Below are 15,086 nucleotides of genomic sequence, written 5' to 3'. Positions count from 1 at the left end.
GCCCGTGTGCGTGCGCCGGTGCCGCTTGAAGTCTGAGCTGTGGCCGACGACCGGCCCTACGCGTGCGGCGAGTGCGGCCGCCGCTTCGGGCAGAGCGCGGCGCTGACGCGGCACCAGTGGGCGCACGCCGAGGAGAAGCCGCACCGCTGCCCCGACTGCGGCAAGGGCTTCGGCCACAGCTCAGACTTCAAGCGGCACCGGCGCACGCACACGGGCGAGAAGCCCTTCCGCTGCACCGACTGCGGCCGCGGCTTCGCGCAGCGCTCCAACCTGGCCAAGCACCGGCGCGGCCACACGGGCGAGCGGCCCTTCCCGTGCCCCGAGTGCGGCAAGCGCTTCTCGCAGCGCTCGGTGCTCGTCACGCACCAGCGCACGCACACGGGCGAGCGGCCGTACGCCTGCGCCAACTGCGGCCGCCGCTTCTCGCAGAGCTCGCACCTGCTCACCCACATGAAGACGCACCGCAGCGCGGCCGGCGCCCCCGGCTCGGCGGCCGCGGCCCCCCGCGTCCAAGGCGGAGGCGCCCGCCAAGGGGCCGCCGGGCGCGGGCAGCGGGCCCGGGGAGCGCGGCAGCACCCTGCTGGAGTTCGCGGGCGGAACGAGCTTCGGCTCCGAGCCCGCGGCCGCCTTCGCGGGGCCCTCGGGCGCCTACGAGGAGAGCATCCTGTGATGGCCCGAGGCTGACGGAGGCGCAGCCCGCTGGGCCTCCGGCCCCTTGCTCCTCTGTCCTTGGGGTGCTGAGGGCCCCAGTCCTGGTGCGGTGCCTTCCCCTCAGCCCCCGGCGCACCGCCCCGCCTGCCCCCGCCCGGCCTCGGGCGCCCCTCCTGCCCGGCCCCGGGGAAACCGGGCCGCCAAGCCCGTCCGGCCGTACAGGGGGCGCGCGGGGAGAGGAGAGCCGCGCGCGCGGAGGAGGCGAGGGCAGGGGGCGGCCACCCCGACCAAGACTGCGGCATCCCTGGGTCTGTGCTGTGAAGCCAAGCGGTAGGGATGGCGGGCGATGTTATTTATTTCACTCGGATTCCAATTTGGGTGGCCTGGGGTACCGGCGGCCGACGAGTTTGTGAGTGGGTTGTACAGCGAGGGCGGGGATGCCCTTGCGTCAAGGGGAGGGGAGGGTGGTCGAGGGCAGAGCATCCCGCTCCTCCTCCCGTGGGTTCGGCTGACGACTTCTTCCATTCCTCAGTGAGAGACTTCAGGGACCTTCTGGTCATTTGAGTGTGTCCGGGAAGTTTTAGGGACTGCGCGTGGCTAAGGGGAAGCCTTAGGGTTTCCAGAGGACGATGTTCCTCGCTACCCCGGGGGGGACAGACATGCAGCTAGGAGAGCTTTTATTCTGTCTACTGTGGATATTTATTTCCATCTCTTGTGTGGCCTGAAGAATCTGGGAGGAGAAAACGGCAGAAACCAAATTTGTGGCCCCAGGCTGGTGGGTTGCAGGTGTTTGCAGGGTCCTGAGGGAGTTTGAAGCCTTATTCTGGGGAGAGTCACCCACTCTCCCCACCCCACTGGAGCACCCGGATCAGCCAGGCACTCGTGTTGCCGGGTGGGTTTCGGTCTCAGCCTCCTCTTCGAGCCCTTCGGTACTCTCACCCCCGACAGCCAGAGGCGGCACACTCAGAGATCCTTGGGGGCCTCTTGCCCGCTGCTGAGCCAAGGCCCCAGCCTTCAGCTGCCTGGGCTGTCCCCTCCCCTGGGGCAGGTGGACACACAAGGCCCTGCCCTCTGAGCCCAATGCTTCTTTAGATTTAATAACCAACTGTAAAGCAACAGGTCGGCAGCAGGATCGTTTCTCACAACCCTACGGGCTTGGGGCCCTGTGATGTCCGCAGGTCCCTTTAACTCTGCTTCTGTCACTATTCTGTACTAGAAGCAAGTAGCGTTTCCGTTTAGAATCCCATTTCACAGGATGGACAGTCTGCACAGTGGCAGTCCACCTCTGGGGGTGCGGACTTGAGCCTGTGGCTCAGTGACAAGCCAGGCACCCAGCTATGCAAGGCCCACACCTGGTGGGCACCCCAACCTCCGGGTTGGGCCATTGGGAGCCACTGGGCAGGCAGCTGAAGTGTGGCTCACGTGAGAGCCCTCTCTTCCCTCATGCCTTTTGGGCCAATGTGAGTGGGGCCAGAAAACAGACTTTGAAACAACTGCATTCCCTTTTAGACCTAGTTCCTTCTGTTTTAGTGTAGGCATGGCCTTGGGGCCTGAGAGCCAGCAGCCGGGCTCTCCAGCGCTGGGGGCGGGGTAGGAAGCGCAGTAGTTGGTGGGTGGGGCGGGGGCGTGGACGGTGGTGGTAAGAATTGGCCTGGCTGGATGAGGTGACGGGGTGGGGTGGGCGACGAGGAGGACAGGGGTCCCAGGAGGCGTCCGCAGTGCTGGGCGATGCCTTCCTGCCCTCAGTTTCTTTCCTCTCCCTGTGGGCCGGGAACGTCGGGGGCCAAGGGCAGGGCGGAGTAGCCCTGCACGGCCGGGGTCCGGCTCCGTGCTCCTCCCTCCGTGCACACCCCTCAGAGTACGACCGGACCTTCGGTGCCCCTCCTGGGCCCCAGCTGCTGCTGCCTGGCCGCAGAGCCATCGGCAGGAGGACCTAGCTTTAATAAAGAGTGGAGAAATGAGCTTTCTGACTGCATTCCGTGTTGTTGCCGCTCGGCTCCTCCGTGCCCTCAGGGAGGCTCTCTGTGAGGGCTCGGGCCTTGTTTTTGCAAAAAAGAAAAAGAAGAAAAAAGGGTTTTTTGTTTGTTTGTTTTTTTAAGGAGTTTCTCCTTTCAGAAACTAAAATTGGCCTCCGAGGAGTCAGCCCACGATGAGCTTTGGCCTGCTGCCTGTGTCCGCCACGTCTCTCTGGGAGTCCCCAGCCACACTGCCACATGCTCTTTGTAATACACCCATCCTGGAACCTTACTGTGTTTGGGATTGTTTGCTCCAGCTTTCCCGCGGTCAAAGGAGAGGGGCCAGGTCCCCTTCCTGGGGGTCCAGACACCTGCCGAGTCCCAGACATTTCCTCAGAGGCCCCAGCGCTTCGTGGGCTTATCCGGGCTTACCTGCTCTGTGCCGGGGAGAAGCGCACATCCCAGGACCCCAAACACCTTCCTTTGAGCTGATTTACTGACTATCTGCTCGCCACATGATGTCCCCCCAACCAGATCTGACCTCCCACCCTTTCCCCAAGCATTTGGAAAAGACAAACTATGAAGTAAATTCTCTTTCAAATGTGATTTCGAAGCATCAGAACCGAGCCCAATATTTCAGTTAAAAAAAAAAAAAAAAGACAGGCTTTGAGAGGCAAATGGAGGTTAAGACCTAGTTAAAAATTGATAGCCTTGAGGATCTGGAAGTCTATTCAGAAAAGGTAAATTCTTCCCTGATAGGGCTTACACCCGCCCCCCCAAATTCATTTTTATTTGGGGGATGGGGGGGGGGCCAATCCTGATGGTCATAGAAAAAAAAAAGCCCTTCTGGTGTTGAGAGGACTTCTAAATTAATGGAGTCCCTAATCAATTCCCCAAGTATCAGTTTATCAGCTTCGATCATTGCCAAGGAGTGGAAGCCCCCGTGAGATGTGACCCATGAAAGGAGGTACTCTGAGAGTTTTGAGGCTCCGAGCATCCCTGTGGCCTCCACCCACCTTTGTCATTTTCCTGTTTGTCTACGGCTTGTATTTCCCCAACCTCCTTCCTGTCTCCTGACCCTTACACTTGATCTCTTCAGACACTTCCTTCTAACTTTTTTTCTTTCTCCAATTGGCTACATATGGAATAAAGTATTTTGAGATTTTTTGGTTATATTTATTAAATAAAGCTTTATGATCCTTGTTCATTATTTTTTTTCCTGATGATAAAGCACATGCTAGTTGTCAAAACTCCCAACAGTAGGAAAGTGTGTTGTGTGCATACTTCTCATCTCCTAAAGCGTCACACTGCATCCAGCCATCAGGCACCACAGTTGATGCAGGAGGGCGTGGGGGCACATTTCTTCCACGTACACAGAGATGTTTCACAGCTGGGGATTGCTTTGTGTGCCCCTTGCAACTTTCTCTTTTCATTTAACAACGTACCAGGACATTTCTTTCCTACTGGACAGACCTACCTCACTCATTTTAACTGCTCCGTCATAGCATTTCACTTAATGGGTGTACCATAGTTTATGTACCTATATCTCCAACAACGGGTATTCGGTTGTTTCCAGCTTCTCCTGTTACAAACAATGCTGCAATGTAGGTTCTCGTACATATTTCCGTGCAGTTCTGTAGATGTTCAATTGTCTGTTTGAGAAAAAGTACTAGAGGTGATGTTGCTAGGTCAAAAGGCATGTATGTTTAAAATTCTGGATATAGCTAAATTGCCACCAAGAAAGGCTAAGCAGTCCCATGGTATATTCTTCTCCCAGTGCAGTGAGAAAGTGCTGCTGGTCCATGGCCTCGCCAACACGGGGCATCCACAATCATTGTCATCTTTGTTCTAAATTTTACAGAGGTGAGTGGCTTGCATTTTTCTATTTCCTTTAAACATGTGAATAGGTTATTAAAAGAAACAACTCATGGCCTTTGCTAAGGTATTTCTGGGCCTGTGGCTATAAACTATCCCCACTCACCCCAAGTTGACAGCCTCCCTATTTTCTGGTATGACAAGATATCTCAGGTTTGCCTTCCAATTTTCCTATCCCAACCCGGTAATCAACCAATTCTCCAAGGAGCCAGGATTCCTTTAGTGCGAAATGATATTTAGGGACCACAATTTGGTGCTGGGGTGCTCAATGCTACTAGGCTGATTTTTTTCCTCTAAGGAAAAAAAAAAATTCCAGCTTAGAATTCTATATCCAGCCATGGTATTCTAGTGATGAGGACAAATGATATTTTTAGATATGCAAGAATTCAGAAAATCGGCCATCTTCTGACCACTCTTAGGAGGCGTGTCACAGAATGAAAGAGTCAACCAAGAAAGAGGAAGGTTTGGGATGCAAGAAATAGTGGAGCCAGTCCAGGAGAAGGAGCTGTCAGGGACAACAGCTATGCATCGGTCCAATTTGAGCATGAGGATGGACGGCTTCAGGAAGTGGGTCTCTGTGAAATGGGGGAGACCAGCAGAGTCAGAAATATGCCTGAGAAGTTGCACATGGAAGAGCACAGCTGTGGATGAAAATCAGGCCAGAAGGGAAGAAGGGTCCTCGGCTGGAAAAGCCAGCATGGAGCATCACAGGCCGTGAAGTAAACTCTTCAGGCAAGATTTGCGGCGGGGAGGAACCAGGGTCTTGTTTCCACCTGCAGACACACGCCGAATGCTGATGCTACATCTTCCCATAACTGGCAGCTGCAGAGGCCACTGTGAGGCTCCGTGCAATTTTTGCTTTGTAATTTGTTTTTCAGTTTTGAAGTTATGTCTTTATTTATACCCGACCACCCCGGACATACATATTTAGGTTCTTGTCATATTGTTCCATAAGCTTAATTTGTGTCATGCTTTGATTGGTAAATTTGTCTACTTTTTCTTGGCATTAGATTTCTTCATATTTTGGTAACTCACTTTGCAGGCAGTCTCATCTTGAGGAGGAGGGTTTTTATTTTTGGTTTCTTTGACCAGTGTTTGAGTTCCAGTCTCTCTCTCTCTCTCTCCTTGTCCAGGAGTCTACCATTTGTTGGTTACCTCCATGGTAACCAAGAAATGTGCTAACAGTGCCCTGAGCTACTGCTCCATGATGATACCAGGCATGCCGCAGACCCAGGAAAGGAGGCACACGCAGCTGGGCTGGACTCCCGGTCAGGAAGCTGGCTCTCAGTCCTCTTCGCCCACCTCCCTAGGCCCTCAGCTCCCTGTAACCCACAGTCCCCAGCAGCAGGTGGGCAGCCCTGGTTCCCAGCTCTGTTTCACCCAGTGAACCTGCCTGGGGTCCCTTTCTCATAAGGGCTTTCCCCCAGAGCTGAGCCTCCAATGCCTCCTGCTCACTCCCAAACCCATGAGTCCATGAGGCCTTTTCTCTCACCACGCACACTGTTTCTGCTCATTTTTTTGGTTCAAAGAGATGTCTGCCCCGCTTTCTGAGCCTGGCTCTGTCTTTTTCATTACGTGTTGACAAATTTTATCTTTCGTCGTTATGTGACCAAAACAAGGAGTGTGGTGAATGCCAATGTGCTGTGCTGTCTCACCCAGATCGATAACACTTTTATTACTTCCCCTTAACTTTATTCCCTTCATCCTCTCTCGTTGTCCACTCTGTATCCATTCTCTCCTTCCTTTGCTCTAAAAGAACCTCTACACTGCTGGGCGAGCCAACGTGCCCCAATGACACTTCCCAGCCTCCTCTGTATACAGAAGTGGCCAGTTAAAAGGTAAGGAAAAGATAATTACGTGGGGCTTCCAGGAAAGTTCTTTAAAAGGCCCTGACTCAGCTGGAAGGCGTGCCTTTTTGCCCTTTGATTCTCCTTTTCTTGTACCTGAAATGCCCGACGTGATGGGTAGAGCTCAGCTGTCATCTTGAGACAATGAAGTCACTTTGAGGGTGGCAGCCACATGCTGAGAATGGCTGAGCAGAAAAGCAGCAAGTACCTGGGGTCTCCAAGAGCGAGATCAAGGTGGGCTCGGCAGTGGAGACATAGCCAAGGTTCTGCCTCAGGAACTTTCCAGTTGGGATGACCAGCAGCTGCAGCTGCCGGAGTAATTTCTCAATAGACCCTCTGTAGTCGCATTATTCCCTGAAGATTCAAAGTTCCAGGTGGGAGGAAGCATGTGATTGGCTGAGCTTGGGTCAGGGGCGTTTTCCAGCTGCCAAGAGGTTGAGAATCCCTGGCCCCTTTGGCATCTATAGTGGGACATAGGCACTGCCTCCTACTGAGACCCACACAAAGGATTCCTCCCCGGAGAGTCCAAAAAAACGATGGGGAACATCCGCTGTGCCCCTGCAGTAACTGATTCACCAGGACGTCTTTGGCCAGGATCCCTCCCCTTGACCAGGTGAGCTGTGGCTCTTTTCTACTCACTACCAGGGTGGATGCAAATGAGAACACAGGGATGGGCTCCCGTCTTGGCAGGCATCCTGCCTTTCCAGGCTTTTCTTAATTCTCCATTGTCTGGTCTCTCTCGTGCAAATCCTGGGGAAGCTCTTTTCTTGAATTCTGGCTCGTGGCACTCTGGGCTTTATCTCCATCTCATCTTGCCATCTGTCCCTAGCTCCCATCCCAAACCTAGCCCTTTACAATAGCCAATGCACACAGGCCCGGCCGTGGTGTTCATTCAAGGACTTCCTTTCCAAATGGTCAGCCCATTCTTAGAAGGTCTGGGCCAGGTGTCACCCACTTAGGTGACAACAGTCCTAGCAGCAGCCATGCCTTCCTGAATCACTGTGCCAAGATGCTGATCCTCGTGTCCCGTCCCCTTTAGGTTCTTTCCAGGTAGAGATGGCAACATGAAGGACAGGTGACAAAAATGTGAATTTGCTTTATTTCCACTTTTTTTTTTAATGTTTATTGATTTTGAGAGACAGAGAGAGCATAAGCTGGGGAGGAGCAGAGAGAGGAGAGAGAGGATGCCAAGCAGACTCTGAGCTGTCAGCGCAGAGCCCAACATGGGGCTGGATCCCACAAACTGAGATCATGACCCGAGCCGAAATCAAGAGTTGGAAGCTTAACCAACTGAGCCACCCAGGTGCCTCTATTTCCAAGTGTTACGCTCATTTATGGATCTGGTGCTGGGCATTGGACGGCCTACAAAAAACCCAAAAAAAACCAAAAAACAAAACCAAACAAACAAAAGAGACACACAGTGCTTTTGCTGGCACAATACGCAAAGCAGCAGGAAGATGTGCCCTCTTCTCCTCCGTCTGCCAAATCTTACCCAAGTGCATCTAACTGGAGGGCCTAATTTGATTCCAGAACCCTAGAAGCAAGGAAGCCTGGGAAATGCAGTAGTCAGCGTTCCAGCCCCAGCAGGCACACTTAGAAGGAAATGAGAATGGGTACCCATGCCCACTCACCATATCCTTAACCCCTGCCATCAACAGGGAACCCCACAGGAAGCTACTTGCACACACCAAGATTTGTGGGTTGTCACCGCCTGGTCCCAAGGTTGTAATGTGTCAGCCAGGCACAGATCACAGATGAAGCTACCCACCAAAGATCAGCAAACGCCGTGACTTCCATACACAGAAGGTGGTAACTAGATGGTTCTGGACGGTTTTGCGGGTCATGTCAGGAGACTGCGGGTGCATCATTCCCGTATCTGACTTAGAGTGCCATCGGAGCATTAAGGAACGGGGTCAGAACACATCTGTCCTTCTCCCGCTGGATGTTACTAACTACTTCACCCACAGAGGCCGTTCCTAATGATCTGGGATCCTCGCCATAGAATCACAGGCACTTTTTTTTTTTTTTTAATTGAGGTGAAATGTATGTCACATAAAAGAAACCATTTTGAAGTGTACAGATCAGTGGCACTTAGTACATTTCCATTGTTGTACAACCAGCACCTCTGTCTAGTTCCCAAACATTTTTGTGTCTCCACAAACAGTCACTCCTGATGCTCCCTCCCCTGAGCCCCATCCAAGGCTCTTGAGTTACTTATACACAGCAGTTTTCCGTTTTTGGCTTAAGCTCTCTTGGATTGGATTTCTGCACTTGTACTGGAAAGAGTCCTAAAATGGCAAAGCTCCAGCATAACCATCTGCTTGTCAGACAGGTCTTCTGCTCCCCTTACCTAATGTAGATTTCCCTGTTCCACCCTCTTAAGGCAACGCCCAGTTCTCACTTTCAAGGTTCTTAGCACAAATTACAGGATTACCTGTGTTCCTGGTTTAATGACGGTCTCCTCCGTGGGCCACTACCATCCAACAAGGTGGGGACAGCTTATTTTGTTCTCTTCCTCTGACTAGCACAGTGCCTGTAAAAAGAATTCGTGCAATAAACGTGCCTGGGGGAAAGCGAAGGGGGGGAAAGGCGACATCTAGACATAAAGACACCAGGTCTGGAGTGGTCCCTAGCTAGTGACGATTCGCTATTGAGTTGGGGAGCCCCTCTGCCCCCCTTATCTTCCAAAGCCTGGTACCTCCTCAGCCCCAAAGAAGCAACTACAGACTGCCTTTTTGGAAACAGCTGCTGAGAAAAGGCAAAACAAAAGGGTGAGGAGGATACTAAAATACCGTTGATACAAATGCTTTTATCTGTTTGAAAACTTAATACATATTATACAAATTCAAACATATCACAAGGCTTTAGATTGAGGGGGGAGGGGGAAAGGTTGATTCTTTTTCTCACACCTACTAGGAGTCACACCCACTTGCTGTTCCCTTCGTGAAAGGCACCTGCTGTTACTAATCTCTTGTGTCCCAGAGAAACTATATACATATTCAAATGCATATATATCCCTACCTTCTTTTTAAACAAATGCTGGAATAACAAACAGGATACTTTTACCCTCTTAACCTTGTATCCTGAAGTCACTTTCTAATCAGTACAAGGGGATCTACCTCTTCATTTTAATGCCACATAGTTGCATTGTATGAATGTTACATTTATTCACTCAGCTCCCCTTGAATGGACATTTTAGATGCTCCCTCTTTTTTGCTACTACAACCAATGCAGGAAGGCATATATGCCCTTTGCACATGCCTGCTAGTATGATTAGTATGATAAATGCCTAGAATGGAATTTCTCTGTCAAAGGGTACAGTGATTTTGAGTTTTGCAGAAGTCCTTATAACATTGGACCTCTGGTCAACAACACGGGCCCCCTTTTCCCAACACAATCGTCAACAGTATGTGTTAATCAAACCTCTTGATCTTTGGCAACCCGAAGGGTAAAACAGAATGCCCTTGTCTTAACTAAAAATTTTCAAAGAACCCGCGCAGAGATTATACTATAATTCATGAACAATCATGAATCTTTCATCCATATCCAGACTTGGTGTTTTTCTTTATCGCTTCAAGAATTTTCATTTTGTTAGAAATAAATGTTACAGGTGCAGTAGAGCTCATCTATGTATTCCTGTGTACTTTCATTCTCTTTCTTCCCCCCGTGGAAGTGACTGTCATTAATTTGATGTTCACTGCTCCCATGCGTTAGAGTTACGCTGCATATTTATGTCTCAAAAACAATATTTTTGAATGTTTTAAAGCTGTATCTATTAGTCATCAAATTCTGTGCATACATAACTGTGTTTAAATTGTATATATCACTATACATAATATAGCCCTATGAGTATTATGTATTACAGTCATATATAATTAAACTGTGTACAGTATTCATCAAATTTATATATTGCAATTGATACAGAAAGAACATTAGATAAAGTTCAACTAGAATCAGAAGGGGGCTGTCTTAACCTTGTAAGGGTTATATAGCAAAAATCTATACAAACATTATATTTAATGAAAAAAAACATGATAGATTTCTTTTAAAATTAGAAACATATGTGCCCACTATCCTTCTACCATTTAACATAATACTGCAGTTTCCATGCAAGGAAAGAGGGGGTATAAGAATTACAATGGGATAAATTAAAAATGTTCTAATTCTCAGATAACATGACCATATACCTAGAAAAACATCAGAATCCATTGCTCACAGACTAGAACTTATAGAAAAGTTCATGTAAGATCAACCTACAAATATCAACGGTGTTTCTCTACCAGCAATCTAAATAAATGGTTGTATCATGCTTTTGGAGGGGACGACTTAATACTACAAAGATTTTCTCCTCCAAATTAATCCATAGATAATGCAATTTCAATAAAAATTTCAGTTGGACTTTTTGAGGGCCTTGATAAATTTCTGTGGAAGAAGAAGAGTAAAGAGAGGTTCACTTACCCTACCAATGACAAGAAAGCACAAATTGTTTGGTAGATGAGGTTAGAGAAGCTGGGTGATAATACTGGATCCCTACTTCACATCAGATAAAGAGGTGGATACCTGATGCATTGAAGACCTAAAGACAAAGGTAAAACCACAATATTAGCAGAAGGAAATTTAGGTGAAATCTTTGGGACCTCAGGGTAGGAAAGGACTCAACAAAGCTCCAATATCATAGCCATGAGGCAAATAATTGATGAATTTGATCACTTCAAAATTTATAAATTTTGCACTATGCAGGACTCCAGAGATAAATAAATAGATATCAGAGGAGGGAAATATTTGAAATGTCTAAAATTGACGAGGGACTATCATCTAAAATACTTGATGAACTCCTACAAAAAAAAAAAAAAAAGATAGCAACTTAATGGGAAAGTGGGAACTTTTAAGTTTATCCTGCTCAGAACCTATTTTGTGAACTGGTGTATGAACATATTTCCTAAGTCTGGAAATTCTTAGACAGCAATTTCTAATATTGCCTTTCTATCAGTCTCTCAATTTTCTTCTTCCAAATTCCTATTTGACTACTGGACTAAAACTGTATTTTGATCCACACCTCTCTCAACATACCAGAATTAGCTCAAAGGAGAGAACAGACCCAAATGTAAAACCATGAAGCTTTTGAGAAAACACAGGGGAAATTTTATAAATGTTTCGTTAGGCAAAGAATTTTTTGAGATACAACAAGAACCATAAAAGAAAAGAAACCCCTATATATAGACTTTATTAAAATCAAGAATTTCAAAAGACATTGTAAAGACAATGAAAAGACTGAAAGAAAATAATACAAATCACATACCTGATAAAGGGGTTGTATCCAGAAATACATTAAAAACTCTGAAAGTTCAATAGTAAGAAAACAAAGAACCCCGTTGTTTTTTTTTTTGCTTGTGTGTCTGAATGGGCAAAATATTTGGACACATCACTAAAGTAGATATATGAGTGGGAATTGAGCACAAGAAAAGAAAGCACCATCAATCTTAAGAAAATACAAATTAAAGCCATGATAGGATACTACTACACAATACACACCTATTTTAAATGACTGTAAATATCTAAACCATACCAAGTGTTGGCAAGCACAGGAAACTACTTAAACTCCCATTTACTGATGGTGGGAATGGAAAATAGTCAACCAGTTTGGAAGTTTCTTAAAATGTTACATATATATCTACCCTAGACTCAACTATTCAACTCCTAGGTATTTACCTAAGAGGAATGAACCTACCTAAATGTCCAGTAATAGGTGAATGGGTAAACAAATAATGGTTTGTTCATGCAATGGACCCCTTGGCAATAAAAAGGAATAGAGTATTGATGCACTCAACAAAGTGATGGTTCTCAAAATAGTTATGTTGGCCTAAAGAAGCCATTCAAAAAGGAACGAAACACGCTTTATATAAAAGTCTAAAATTCTAGAACATGCAAACTCGTCTACAGTGACAGAAAGCGTATCAGTGATTGCCTGGAAGTTGCGGGCCCCCGCCCGCCCCGGGGGCAGGGAGAAGTGGGAGACAGGGATTATAAAGGAGCATGTGAAAACTTTGGGGGGCACAATATGTTAATTATCTTGATTGTGGTGATGGAGTTATGGGTATATTCATACACCAAAACTTATCCAATTGTAAACTTCATACATGTTCAATTCACTCTATGTCGCTTATTACCCCAATAAAACTGTGCCTCTGTTATCTCAACACAAGAGCTACCTCCTGGCTTTTGGGCTGAGAATCAGATGAGTGGAAACCCTTAAAACAGCTGCTGACCCTTTAGTGGTAAGTTCTCACGAAGCATCGTTTCTTGCGGTTGTAACAGACACAATGGCTCAGAAGAGAGTTACAAGAAAGCTATTTATTTCCTGTAAGCAGGAAATGTTACCTCCTACGTGGGGTAGGAAAACAGTACAGGAATCAAATGCCTTGCAATTAAAAGTAAATTTTGTTACTTAGTTTTCCTGGATATTTAAAAAAAAATTCTAATAAAAGAAATGTTTACCTTAAAAAATGCAAGTAGTCAAAAAATCCACTTGATAGCCAAACCAATTTTAATTTCAGGTGTTGACTACTGATGCTTGCATGATAATTTTCTAAATTCTCTAAAATTCTTATTTTGTGATGGTTTAGATCTTTTGGAGAATCCTGGGAGAGTTCCCAGGTGTGTGTGTGAGAAAGAACCAAGCGTCCTTCTGCTGGAGACGATATTACTGTTTCACATTAATAATTGATAACTTACATTTCCTAAGCCGAGCTCCGTAAACCAAATTTCTGCAACCCCAAAGAAAACTTCCCGCGGACTAATACGGTTTTCGCATAGGGACTTTGGTGGGATGAATGACGTTCTCTAATTGGTTGAAGCTTTCACCCGCTACGCCCCCCTGGTGCTTCGGGGATTGGCTGCCGCAGGGGGCTGCTCACTCAGGATTGGCTAAGGCTGGCTTTCCACGCTCCCTACTCTCTCGCGATTGGCTGAAACTCGCTTTCCGCGTCTCATGATGCTCCCTTGGGATGGGCTAAGTCAGTGACATTCTTCCCGCCGTCACCCGGCTGCCCTCCTGTCTCCTTCCTCTTTGTGCTCACGATGCAGCCCCTGGGGGTGTGTGGGGTGGGGTGGATGCTTTTCTTCTGGTTCTGAATTTCTGCCCTTTATAGGGTCCTCAGGACTCCCCTGGGAAGGGCCCCTCACAATTACCGAACCTTTGGGCCGAGACCCAGCTTATTCCATGAATGCGGAGAAGCAGCTTTATCAGGATGGAGGGAGAGAGGGGTCCCTGGGAGTGATCCCAGTGGATTTCCTCCTGGAGTGCCCGCATTTTCCTCTCCTCCTTGAAGATGAGAGAGGGCGAGGGATGCAAATGCAACTGTCTCTAACAGTTTCTGTTCTCATGGCTTAGGTGGAAGAGGAGGGAAGAAAGAAGACGTCACCACTGATGGGCTGTTTCCTTGCCTGACTCAGTTGGTGTGTCCATTCTGGATGGCTGCCTTTCCTCATGGCCTCTTGGATGGCTCTCCCATAAGGTTTGGTGGCAGCACGGGGGAACAAATACTTTTGTGAGTGGTGTTAATCTGGCCTTATGGTTAAGAGCTAAGTCTGAGAAAATGGTTGTGGTTCAGATCTCAACTCCAACATGTACTGATTTTATGACCTCTACAGGTGACTTAACCTCGAAAAATTTCAGTTTTTCCACATGTAGAGGGCTGCATAGCTACGTGGTAGGGTTGCTGTTGAGTTACAGGTGGGGAGAGCTTGGTACAATGTCTTAGACTTCGATTCCGTGACAAATGACTGTCCCTAGATTCTGCATAGCGGCACATGACAGGTGTCCATTTCTGTTCTTCATAAGACCTGTGATGTGTGTGGGGATCGGGGAACAGCAGACACCAGGCAGACCGGTCAGGAGGCTCTGCCTTTTTGAACCTGTGCCATCTGGAACACATAGCCTGACAGGTTGCTGCAGAACCTGGATGGAGAGAGTGCGAAGTATCACGGCGTCTGCGTTAGTTCAGGCTGTTGTAACAAATTACTGTAGACTGGATGGCTTAAACATCAAACGTTTATTTCCCACAGTTCTGGAGGCTGGAAGCCTGACATGTGCCAGCACGCTTGGATTCTGGTGAGAGCCCTCTTTTGGGTTGCAAACTGACTTCTGCTATTGTCACAACTAGCTCTCTGATCTCTTCTTTTAAATTTTTTTTAACGTTTATTTATTTTTGAGACAGAGAGAGACAGAGGATGAATGGGGGAGGGTCAGAGAGAGGGAGACACAGAATCTGAAACAGGCTCCAGGCTCTGAGCTGTCAGCACAGAGCCCGACACGGGGCTCGAACTCACGGACCGCGAGATCATGACCTGAGCCGAAGTTGGCCGCTCAACCCACTGAGCCACCCAGGCGCCCCTCTGATCTCTTCTTATAAGGGCACCAATCCCATTCATGAGGGCTCCGCCCTCACAACCTAATTACCTCTCAAAGGCCCCACCTCCAAATGCCATCATCGGGGATTGGGTTTTCAACATGTGAATTTGGGAGGAACACACACATAACATAATAAAGTTATTATTTTCTTACTCTTTGGTTTGTCTATAACCTGCCTTATTTCAAAGAAACTGGGGTGCCTCCCCACCACCACGGTGCATGTAACTACACTCACACAAGATGACAGTATACATTCAGATGGATTCCTTAGAAACACCTAAAAGCTACCAATGCCTAGAACAGCACCCTGTGCATGTACCCTGATCACTGGCTTATTGGGTGAGAGCT

The 15,086-nt window shown here is 48.0% G+C and overlaps 1 protein-coding gene and 1 long non-coding RNA gene across 3 annotated transcripts in view; both read left to right on the top strand.

The window, feature by feature from the left end:
• Positions 1-3,811, top strand: part of ZNF316 (zinc finger protein 316) — a 15,775-nt gene extending 11,964 nt beyond the window's left edge. Inside the window, 2 exon segments of the mRNA XM_040455638.1 lie at positions 37-497; positions 499-3,811. Coding sequence (XP_040311572.1) covers positions 37-497; positions 499-670 — 633 coding nt within the window. The 3' untranslated portion in view covers positions 671-3,811.
• A 9,500-nt stretch (positions 3,812-13,311) lies between these two features.
• On the top strand, positions 13,312-14,592 carry LOC121017551 (uncharacterized). Of its 2 annotated transcripts, XR_005784815.1 has the most exons (4): positions 13,312-13,420; positions 13,719-13,842; positions 14,393-14,438; positions 14,545-14,592. It is a non-coding gene; the product is annotated as an uncharacterized LOC121017551 (long non-coding RNA). The 2 variants fall into 2 exon arrangements; XR_005784814.1 differs by having other exon boundaries at positions 14,393-14,564.
• Positions 14,593-15,086: the final 494 nt, after the last annotated feature.

Source organism: Herpailurus yagouaroundi, unplaced genomic scaffold, assembly GCF_014898765.1.
Source record: "Herpailurus yagouaroundi ecotype Mexico unplaced genomic scaffold, PumYag 216, whole genome shotgun sequence".
Lineage (NCBI taxonomy): Eukaryota > Metazoa > Chordata > Mammalia > Carnivora > Felidae > Herpailurus > Herpailurus yagouaroundi.
Note: the sequence above shows the minus strand (reverse complement) of the source record. Positions and strands in the feature narration are given on the sequence as shown.